The sequence below is a fragment of the Schistocerca gregaria genome, chromosome 1, assembly GCF_023897955.1.
Source record: "Schistocerca gregaria isolate iqSchGreg1 chromosome 1, iqSchGreg1.2, whole genome shotgun sequence".
Lineage (NCBI taxonomy): Eukaryota > Metazoa > Arthropoda > Insecta > Orthoptera > Acrididae > Schistocerca > Schistocerca gregaria.
The window spans coordinates 1058573317-1058585489 of record NC_064920.1 but is presented as its reverse complement, the minus strand read 5'-3'; the positions used below and the strand labels follow the sequence as shown (position 1 = coordinate 1058585489).

Sequence of the window (12173 nt, the reverse complement as noted above, 5' to 3'; positions counted from 1 at the left end):
TTGTATGAGGGTGAGTCAAATGAAAATCTTCAATATTTTTTTAAAAAAATATTTATAGTGCAGAAGTGGTACAAGGCTGTATCACTTTTCAACATAATCTCCCCCTGCTGAATGCAAGTCCTCCAGCGCTTACAAAGTGCATAAATTCCTTTAGAGAAAAATTCTTTTGGTAGTCGGCGCAACTACTCATGCGCCGCGTGGCCGTACCTCTTCATCAGAATGGAACTTCTTTCCTCCTTTCCATCTTTGAATTGTCCAAACATATGGAAATCACTTGGGGGGGGGGGGGGGGGGGGTGGCAAGGTCTGGTGAGTATGGTGAATGATGAAGAGTCAAAATGCAGGTCTGTGATTGTTAAATCTGTTGTACAGGCAGTGTGGGGCCTTGCATTGTCATGTTGTAAGAGGACACATGCTGGCAGCAATCCACGTTGCTTTGATTTGATTGCAGGCCGCAGATGTTTTTTTTTTTAAGGAGATGTGTGTATGATACACTGGTGACAGTGGTCCTTCTAGGCATGTAATGCTCCAAAATGACGCCTTTTTTGTCCCAAAAGAGTGTCAGCATAACCTTCCCTGCTGATGGTTCTATTCAAAACTTCTTTGGTTTTGGTGATGAGGAATGGCCAAATTCCTTGCTCGCTCTATTCATTTCTGATTGGTGGAAGTGAAACCAAGTTTTGTCCCCCAGTAACGATTCTTGCAAGGAAGCCATCAAAGTGTCGAAGAAGTTCTTCACAAGCATCAGTGTGTCGTTCTCGCATTTCAGGAGTCAGCTGCCATGGCACCCATCTTGCGCACACTTTGTGGAACTGGAGAACATCATGCACAATGTGGTGTGCTGACCCATTACTAATCTGTAAACATGCTGCAATGTCATTCAGTGTCACTCGGTGGTTTTCCTTCACTATGGGTTCAACTGCTGCAGTGTTCTGTGGAGTCACAACTCGTTGTGCCTGACCTGGACAAAGAGCATCTTCCACTGAAGTCACACCATTTGCAAACTTCCTACTCCATTCGTAGACTTGCTGCTCTGACGGACATGCATCACCGTACTGAACCTTCATTCATCAATGAATTTAAATAGGTTTCACACCTTCACTATGCAAAAACCAAATAACAGAATGCTGTTCTTCCCTGGTGTAAGTCGCAAGTAGGGTGGCCATCTTTATACTGATACTGCAACGGTATGTGTGCATCTGCACTATGCTGTCACCTACAGGCTATTTTGCACGATGTTTGTAGCACGCTTACCAACTTACAGGAGAACGCTGTGAAATTTCGATTTGTTGTTAGAAATTTAAGGTTTTCATATGACTCACCCTCGTAGTAACTCATTTCATTAATACTCACTGAGTCCTCCAAGTAACCTTTAATTATGTAGCATGCACTAATTGTGAAGAATGTTTCAGCTGCTTCTTTGAACAGCAGTATACTAGTAACTACATCTTTCATTTCCTTGGACAGTTTCTTATATAATTTTATTTCCTAATAGAAAATACTGCTTTGAGCTTTTTGTTTGCTATTCCTTGATAAAAGTAAGTCCATACTGGCTCTTGTTCCATGGTTAGGTGTAGAATTATTAGTAGAATACTTAGCAATGTTATCCCTGTTGTGCACCACAAATTGAGAGATTTAGTCACTTGGTACAGTAACCATGTCCAGTTTTCTAAATAGCTCTTTATAGTGAGCATGCCTACTACTTCTAGGTAATATTCTTATGGCCCTCTTCTGAAATTTAAAAATTGTCTATTTTTCCGCTCTTCAGTTCCCAGAACAGAATCCCACAGCTAAGAATAGTGTAATTAGGAATAGTATGTCACCACAAGACATTGGCTGTTACATACTGTGATGGAAACACAGAGCATGATATGCTGTTAACATTCTTTTTCTCAGTATCCTTGAGTGCTCAGTCCGTATTAACTGATAATCAGTATTCATCCCTGAAAACATTGTGCTTATTACACAATCTTTAGGTCTATCATCTGTCTATGTATTGTCACAGATAGTTATCAGGAATTTCCACTTCTTTGAAGAACATTAGTTTGAAGATTTTCCATAAAGTAAAATGGGCGGTAAAAGTCTAGAATAAGGCCCGTGGCATACTTATATGTTTCGTGCAGGAATGTTGTCGGTGCTTGCTGTGAGGTATGGTGGGTCCAAAAGAAGGCATGTGAGCTGTTTGCGTGATTTAGCCAGTGAGAGAGTAGCAGATAGAAGATGTGTTCCAAAGTAGTACATTCGGAAGAAAGTGTGAAATTTTGCTGTTAATGAGGATTATAAATTTAAGTGCTCTTTGTTTGAGTCGCATCTATTTAAACTGTGTAAACTGTACTAGTTTCTGCAAACCGAGGACAATGTCACAACCCATGATATATTCGAAAAAGCTGTGAAATATTTCCCTGCTCTTTGTTGCTATGCAATCAGTGTGAGCACGCTGAGTAATTGGGCCAATGTTTTTTAATAAAATCGTGGGAGAAGGGATGTGGATCAATGTTCGTTAATATATCAGATGTGAAACTTCATTGTGAATAAACATTGATCTACTTACCTTCTCCCAGTGTTAAATAACATTGATCCAGTTACTCACTGTGCTCTCAGATTAACTTTGTAGCCATTTCACTACCAGGTTTGACAAGTTTTCATGTCTCTGCAATTAATACACGAGACAAGCATAAATGGACGTTGTCATGCGGACCTGACTCACTTAAATTATTCCATTTTGTAGCGTCACTGTCATAATTACAAAATATTTCTGTTGAATCTCACTAATATAACAAAAACTGGCAAATGGTTTAAATTTTGGTGCTACATTGCCTCACTCCTCACCTCTCGTTGGTCATGTCAATTAATCATTCCACTGGCAACACAAAACTGACGCATTGCCAACCTGTGAACAATAGATAAACACCACAACTGCTGCTGGCCTTGATCTTGATTTTAGCTAAAATGGGCTATCAGTCAGGTCAATTTAAACAAAGATTTGTTACTTCTTGTTTTTGATATTATTTATCACTGAATTTTCCCTCTTTCGTACAAGAGCGAAATGCTTTTGCTCTATGTGGAAATAATCTTTCCTTCTAGTATTCTGGTTGTGGTGTTGGCAATTTGTTTCATATTGAGTTGGTGATTTAAGACAAACACTGAGAAGTTTATGCACAAAGACGGTGTGGTAATGAAAGTTATTTGAAAAGCCACTAAGAATAAGTGTTGTCATTGAGACAAAACTAAATTTCTTCATTTCATTAAAATTTGCTCATTTATGTAATAAATGTATGGTACATAAGATTTTTGAAGAAAATAGCCAAGTGGTAGCTTCACCTGTAGTGATGAGATTATATCCTTCTGACCTTTGTTTTTTCCAGCTTACATGCAATTAAATGATCTGTTGCTTTTTCAGTGGGTAATTATCGTAAATTGGACAACTTGGAGAAAAGGTTTCTAGTCTGGACAGGAAAATACAAATCAATAGCAGATGTTCCTGATAGCGTATCGTAAGTATCACTAAAGTACTGTAGTAATAAAAGAACTATTGACAATTTACATTGATTGATAGATTGCTCATCTTTGTACTGGTAACAATTAAGTGTTAAAAATAACTGTTTATGTTACTGATAAAATGAAGTTTCAACTTCAGGATGGGTCTTATATTAAATGAAAACATTATTCCATGTGAAGGAAGCTGTATTTTAAAGAATTTCAGAACAGCCACATTCATTCAGCATTTAATGAATGCACAGATTTTTACTCGTCAGTGTTGGCATAATTAATATAAACAAGATAACAACCAATCACTAAATACCAATTTTTCATAAAATTGGTTGCAGAAATGGCATGCAAGGAGTAAAACCACAAAAGACCTGATTTTAACTGAGTTACTGAAATTTTAATAACATAGACAACTTGGGTTGCAGTTTTGTCCAGTTAAAAATGTGAAGGTAATAAAACACTAAAAAATTACTATGAATCCGCCATGGGAAGTGTTGCAATGCATCAGAGTTACCAATTTTGGTGCGTTTCAGTATCACTAAGTGAAGAGTTCTCTTTGCACATATATCACATTGTCAAACCTAAGGTTTCTGTTGGCTGTGATTAAAATGGGAAGGATGTGACCTCTACATTTTAGTTGTAACCAGATCATTGACAGCAACTGATGAAGCACTTCCTCTGGTGATGTGCAGACATTGGCTTTTTCAAATGCCATTATGTTTGGACTCTTAAATGATTTCCATGATGTGTGTAGTAAAAATTTGTAGTGTTGGTCCTTGGATTGTTATACATATTTCCCATGTCTTGAATCAGCACTATATTTCATTCACCTCATAACACCCATGTAAACATAATGTGCTAATATGAAATCACTTTCATTTGTTTTCTTGTCCTCCAATACTCTCATTGTTATATTGTCTCATTTTATATTTCTTTCTTTAGAACACTTAATTCTCACTTTCTTCTTCTTTTCAGCTTAGAATACATCTATTTTTACCACTTTATGAAAATTTTTTTCTGCTACTTTCTCTTCTGTTTTGTGTATTTTTAGATATTTTAACTCCTCTGAAGGTGCTTGTTGTTTATATGCTTTCCCAAAGGTTTATTATTATTATTAATAATATTATTATTATTATTAATAATAATAATAATAATAATAATAATAATAATAATAATAATAATAATAATAATAATAATAATAATAATAATAATATAATAATAATAATATAATAATAATAATAATATAATAATAATAATATAATATTATTATTATTATTATTATTATTATTATTATTATTATTATTATTATTAATTTTTTTTAAGGAGAGGATCATCTCATTAGCGAAACAATGGCAAGAGACTGCTATTTGTTGTTACTTATACTTACACTGCTGCTTTCTGTGATAATATCAACAAGAACCAAATAATAGACTGCGTATGATAGATGTTCTGAACGAGAGTTTAGCGAAAATTTTTCTCCGTTTGAAAATCTTTGCATACGCCTCTTTAGTACATTAAATTCTGCACAGAAATTAGTCATCTTAGATTTAAAATCTAGTCAATTGCCATGCTTCATTTATGACTATCACTATTAGGCATAAGAATAATATGAATATAAACATGACATAAAATGTATATTCTTCCGCGTTTGCTGTTGTCTCACTCTAGTTTCGTAGTTTATTAGGCAGACAGGATTTAAATGAGATAGCAGCAAACATGAAAGAATACATGGCAAAATATTCGTATTATTCTCATGGCGGAGAGAATACTGCATGTGATTCACAATTAATAAAAGTTCATATTAGCAACCATCTCTTCTCACAGGTAATAAAAAATTCAGAATGTAGAGTTGGCCATATTGACAAACATCCTATATAGTCCTGCCAGTCGGATTTTCGTAGTACATTGAAATGCTGCTACATTCAAATATGAACAAAATGGAATTTGTATTTACTTCGTTAAATAAGGTATGAAAATGCAGCGGTCAAAACTCGGGGCGGAGAAAATAGTGTCTTCCACCTTTTTCAAATTTTTTTGCTGACGCAGAGGTTTTGGCACCAGTGTTTATCTTCGTGCGTGCAAAGCATGCCTGTGTAGCGCTACATGTATTCGACGACAGAAGTTAGTTGTGTCAACACCTACCAACATTTTTCAGAACTTCTGTATACTTTTTTTCTTTCTTTTTTTTTTTTTTTTTTTTTTTTTTTTTTTTTTTTTTTTTTTTTTTTTTAATATTAAGAAACTGGAAAAGTGTGGCTTAAATTTGAGTAAATGTGGTAGTGAATACCTGGAGAAAAGGTGTGGGTTAATGCTTGGAGTTTCACTATCTATTACACAGGATGATGTTGAAAAGAATCCATTGCCTGTCACTTTGGAAGGTGGTTTGACAACATGAGTAGTTTTGGGCTTATGTCCATCTTCAGGCGATTACATTTCATCTTGACACATTTAGCATATTTGTCTCCAAAGTAGTCATTTGACACACCATATTTCTATATTCACACACCAGTTCCACTTAAAACGTTATAACTGTGGACAAAACAAAAAGGAACTGTTAACACCCATTGTATATACATTTGAACGCTAACATATTAGATGCTGTGAGTTTTTCATCCACTATTTATAACATTTTCAGTGGAATTAGTGTGTGAATATGGGAATATGGTGTGTCAAATGACTGCTTAGGGGGTTGATTACTACCACTTGGGAACACTATCTATATTTAATTCTGATTGTGAAAAGATAAAAGTGAATGCAATTGCCTGAACATGGGCATAAGCTTGAAACTGTATTTTAAATAAACCACCTTCGTAAGTGACCAGTAGCAGATCTCTTAAACAGTACCCTTTAAACTCAAAGAACAATCATGGAGTCAAACCGTTGTGGATAGAATTAATTTAATGTAGAAGAAACTTGTAAATAGCCGAATATGTACAGTAGCTAAGAATACAAAATGAAATATTTTAAATCGGGTAACAGCCATTGTTCAGTGACCGTTGCAATCCATCCAGAGCAGTGAGACTGTGTGTGTGTGTGTGTGTGTGTGTGTGTGTGTGTGTGTGTGTGTGTGTGTGTGTGTGTGTGTGACTTTGCTAATTTATGTTGCCTATATTTACTTACTTCAAATTGTGTGAAAAAGTGTAGATATACACAGTGGTACACTGTAACTGTGAGACATTTGTAATGTTGTTGTTGTTGTGGTCTTCAGTCCTGCAGTCCTGAGGCTGGTTTGATGCAGCTCTCCATGCTACTCTATCCTGTGCAAGCTTCATGTCCCCGTACCTACTGCAGCCTACATTCTTGTGAATCTGCTTAGTGTATTCATCTCTTGGTCTCCCTCTACGATTTTTACCCTCCGCGCTGCCCTCCAGTACTAAATTGGTGATCCCTTGATGCCTCAGAACATGTCCTACCAACCGATCCCTTCTTCTAGTAAAGTTGTGTGACAAACTCTTCCCCAATTCTGTTCAATACCTCCTCATTAGTTATGTGATCTACCCATCTAATTTTCAGCATTCTTCTGTAGCACCACATTTCGAAAGCTTCTATTCTCTTCTTGTCCAAACTAGTTATCGTCTGTTTCATTTCCATACATGGCTACACTCCTTACGAATACTTTCAGAAACAACTTCCTGACACTTAAATCTGTACTCCATGTTAACGAATTTCTCTTCTTCAGAATGGCTTTCCTTGCCATTGCCAGTGTACAGTTTATATCATCTCTACTTCAACCATCATCAGTTATTTTGCTCCCCAAATAGCAAAACTCCTTTACTACTTTAAGTGTGTCATTCCCTAATCTAATTCCCTCAGCATCTCCCGACTTAGACTACATTCCATTATTCTCGTTTTGCTTTTGTTGATGTTCATCTTATATCCTCCTTTCAAAACACTGTCCATTCCGTTCAACTGCTCTTCCAAGTCCTTTGCCGTCTCTGACAGAACTACAATGTCATCGGTGAACCTCAAAGTTTTCATTTATTCTCCCTGGATTTTAATACCTACTCCAAATTTTTCTTTTGTTTCCTTTACTGCTTGCTCAATATACAGATTGAACAACATCAGGGAGAGGCTACAACCCTGTCTCACTCCTTTCCCAACCAGTGCTTCCCTTTCATGCCCCTCGACTCTTATGACTGCCATCTGGTTTCTGCACAAATTGTAAATAGCCTTTCGCTCCCTGTATTTTACCCCTGCCATCTTTAGAATTTGAAAGAGAGTATTCCAGTCAACATTGTCAAAAGATTTCTCTAAGTCTACAAATGCTAGAAAGGTAGGTTTGCCTTTCCTAAATCTAGCTTCTAAGGTAAGTCGTAGGGTCAGTATTGCCTCATGTGTTCCAACATTTCTACGGAATCCAAACTGATCTTCCCCGAGGTCGGCTTCTACCAATTTTCCATTTGTCTGTAAAGAATTCGCGTTAGTTTTTTGCAGCTGTGGCTTAGGCTTATTAAACTGATTGATCGGTAATTTTCACATCTGTCAACACCTGCTTTCTTTGGGATTCGAATTATTATATTCTTCTTGAAGTCTGAGGGTATTTCGCCTATCTCATACATCTTGCTCACCAGATGGTAGAGTTTTGTCAGAACTGGCTCTCCCAAGGCCGTCAGTAGTTCCAATGGAATGTTGTCTACTCCGGGGGCCTTGTTTCGACTCAGGTCTTTCAGTGCTCTGTCAAACTCTTCACGCAGTATCATATCTCCCATTTCATCTTCACCTACACCCTCTTCCATTTCCATAATATTGTCCTCAAGTATATCGCCCTTGTATAGACCCTCTATATACTCCTTCCACCTTTCTGCATTCCCTTCTTTGCTTAGAACTGGGTTTCCATCTGAGCTCTTGATATTCATACAAGTGGTTCTCTTTTCTCCGAAGTTCTCTTTAATTTTCCTGTATGCAGTATCTATCTTACCCTTGTGAGATAAGCCTCTACATGCTCATATTTGTCCTGTAGCCATCCCTGCCTAGCCATTTTGCACTTCCTGTCGATCTCATTTTTGAGACGTTTGTATTCCTTTTTGCCTGCTTCACTTACTGCATTTTTGTATTTCCTCCTTTCATCAATTAAATTCAATATCTCTTCTGTTACCCAAGGATTTCTACTAGCCCTAGTCTTTTTACCTACTTGATCATCTGCTGCCTTCACTATTTCATTCCTCAAAGCTACCCGTTCTTCTTCTGCTGTATTTCTTTCCCCCCATTCCTGGCAATTGTTCCCTTATGCTCTCCCTGAAACTCTGTACAACCTCTGGTTCTTTCAGTTTATCCAGGTCCCATCTCCTTAAATTCCCACCTTTTTGCAGTTTCTTCAGTTTTAATCTACAGGTCATAACCAATAGATTGTGGTCAGAGTCCACATCTGCCCCTGGAAATGTCTTACAATTTAAAACCTGGTTCCTAAATCTCTGTCTTACCATTATATAATCTATCTGATACCTTTTAGTATCTCCAGGGTTCTTCCATGAATACAACCACCTTTCATGATTCTTGTACCAAGTGTTAGCTATGATCAAGTTATGCTTTGTGCAAAATTCTACCAGACGGCTTCCTCTTTCATTTCTTAGCCCCAATCCATATTCACCTACTACGTTTCCTTCTCTTCCTTTTCCTGCTGTTGAATTCCAGTCCCTATGACTATTAAATATTCGTCTCCCTTCACTACCTGAATAATTTCATTTATCTCATCATACATTTCATCAATTTCTTCATCTGCAGAGCTAGTTTGCATATAAACTTTTACTACTGTAGCACTTTTACTACTGTAGTAGGTGTGGGCTGCGTGTCTATCTTGGCCACAATGTGTTCACTATGCTGTTCGTAGTAGCTTACCTACACCCTTATTTATTTATTTTTTTATTTTTTTTATTCATTATAAAACCTACTCTTGCATTACCCCTATTGGGTTTCGTATTAACCCTGTATTCACATGACCAGAAGTCTTGTTCCTCCTGCCACCAAACTTCACTAATTCCCACTATATCTGACTTTAACCTATCCATTTCCCTTTTCAAATTTTCTAACCTACCTGCCCGATTAAGGGATCTGACATTCCACACTCCGATCCGTAGAACGCCAGTTTTCTTTCTCCTGATAACGACGTCCTCTTGAGTAGTCCCTGCCTTGGGATCCTTTTGAGAATAAACTTCAGTCATCAGCTGCAAATGAATTTTTATTATCTTTACTGATTTTGACAAATTATATTGTCATATTCACAAGCTTAGTTTAGCAGACAGTCAATATTTTATTCACAGGAGGATAATGCCATAGTATGTTCAAAAATTTACATATTGTATGTGATTGTTTTGAGCAGTTTGACAATTTACCATAACTGAAGCAGTATTTAAAATAATCACATATAATATGTATATTTCTGAACATACCATGGCAGTATCCTTCGGTGAAGAACATAATGTTTGCTAACTAAGCTTCTGAATATGACTAATTCGTCTAAGCTGGTAAAGATAATGAAAATTTACTTCAACTGATGACTGAAATTATTCTGAAAAAATAATACTACAGTTGCTGAAAATTACAGCCATGAATTTGTTATTATTAATGTAAATTTCTTCATGACTTCTATTGTATTGTGAAAACTGAAGCAGTGTATGTTAAGTAAAACTTTAATCTTGGATTATCCATCATGAATTACCTTTGTTTCTCCACCCATTTACTTGATTTTGTAGTCTATCAACAAGCTCTTCTTTTGCCCTTATTGCTCTTACTGTTTCTTGTAAACACCTTCTCCTTCTTCTTATCCTTATCCTTATCTCTACGACAAACAGTGTATTATATTGCTTCAAGCTGTGTGGCATAGGGGTTAGTGTCACTGACTGACATACTGTGGGTCAGTGGTACAAATCAAACTGCCAGCAGTTGTTTGATATTTAATATTTCATTTCTGGATGATTCTCACTATTTATTTTGTTTGTATGTATATTATGGAGTATGCCTGTATAAATAGCAGCACTCTCCATCTAGGAGTTCTCTTCTGACTTTATGTTGACATTCATAATAAACATGCTTTCAGTGCTAAGCATTGTACTAGCTTGCTTTTGGACTGCTGTTACAATGTGTCAATATTGGTTAGACCGCTATTGTTCAAACAACATATGTGAAACTTAAAAATTTAAGTACCTTATTCACTGGTTATTGTTGTGTAAGCAATGAACCAATGGTCACTCTTGACTATCTGTTTTTCCTAGGTCTGTATATCTTCATATGGCAGAAAAGTGGCTAGAACCTTGACAGAAACATAAATTTTATGTTTCATAGAAGAATTCACTTTTATGATTTCTGCAACATTTTTACAGGATGGATGTGATTGAGAGAGCCAGAAACAGGATTCGCATCCGTGCAGCCAATTACATGATTGGACTGACAGTTCTTGGTTGTGTGATATTCGCCTTCTCTGGCAAGGAGGCTGCAAAGAGAGGTGAATCCGTGAAGAAAATGAATTTGGATTGGCACAAAAAAGTTAACGAAGAAGAGAAGACTGCTAAGTGAAGATATTCCCCTCAGTCCTAATAAATCTGTTATTGGTCTCAAATTGGAGATCATGTTTTTTAATTTCAGCAGAACGTTGCTGTGAGCAGTAGTCATAAAGATATTTTTTTTTCTAATTTCTGTGTCTATTAGAATTGATTGGAAACTGTGATCTGCTTAAAAATTGTATTAATGTTATTAGCTGTGTGTTTGCATGCTACTCTCTTTAGTATAAAATTGTAGCAGAGTCTACTCTGACACAGGTAGCATGTCATTGCCACATAGATGTGCTTGTAGAAGCATGCCACAGGTAAAACAAGAGTTTATACAACCACTAGCAAAGCTTCTACATAAAACTGAGATGGCAATATGTGTAATGCCGTACTGAACTTCTTTAAAAATTGTACAGCACTACAAGAACTGTCAGTGTACGAGAAAACATTTTAAATAAGAAAAGGGATACATTGCTTTTTTAAAAAATATAACTAGCTACTTATTTAATGTGAAAGTGCTGAAAAATATTCCCTCCCCTTTTCTTTTTAATAATTTTTTTGCAGATAATATACTTTCAACTGAATACTCAAACAGCATAAACTTCTCTCTGTTAAAAGTATGGTCTTCATGTAGAAATATTGCATGTACTGATACCAGTATTGTGTGTAGGCGTTTACCAAACCAGTGTCTGAGTCTCGTTCTCTGGAAAAAAAATTGATGTTAAATGATTGAGGCAACATGAATCTGTGGAAATGGTATGATTGATATGGAATGTTTTAAGTGTTTGATATGGATGTGTGCTGGCACGGAATTCAGTTGTGGACAATTTCCGGCGTGTTAATTTAATAGTAATATTATTTTCGATCACTTGATTATATGAACAAAGTTGGTCCTAATTTATAAAACGTTGTTTAAAATAAAGTGTGTGATTCTCAAAGTTGAGTAATTTTATCGTATTTCTGTTAATCACCTTTTGTATTCCATATTAATGCAGAAAATATTGTTGCCTCTTTTTTATTTGGCACAATAAAGTGCAAGGAAATGAATATTTTCAACTGCATACATTTAAGTATTTGAGTTTCTTTAGTTTCGTGTACATGTTTGAGTGATTTGTTTAACTCCTTAACCTATTTTGAGAATATGATGAATATTTAAACCATGTGCGCACACACACACACACACACACACACACACACACACACA

The 12173-nt window shown here is 36.1% G+C and overlaps 1 protein-coding gene across 1 annotated transcript in view; it reads left to right on the top strand.

The window, feature by feature from the left end:
• Window positions 1-11907, top strand: part of LOC126281186 (UPF0389 protein CG9231) — a 31764-nt gene extending 19857 nt beyond the window's left edge. The window contains exons 3-4 of the mRNA XM_049979890.1: window positions 3400-3493; window positions 10805-11907. Of these exons, the coding sequence (XP_049835847.1) occupies window positions 3400-3493; window positions 10805-10997 (287 nt within the window). The 3' untranslated portion in view covers window positions 10998-11907. The remainder of the gene's footprint in view (window positions 1-3399; window positions 3494-10804) is intronic.
• The last annotated feature ends 266 nt before the right edge of the window (window positions 11908-12173 follow it).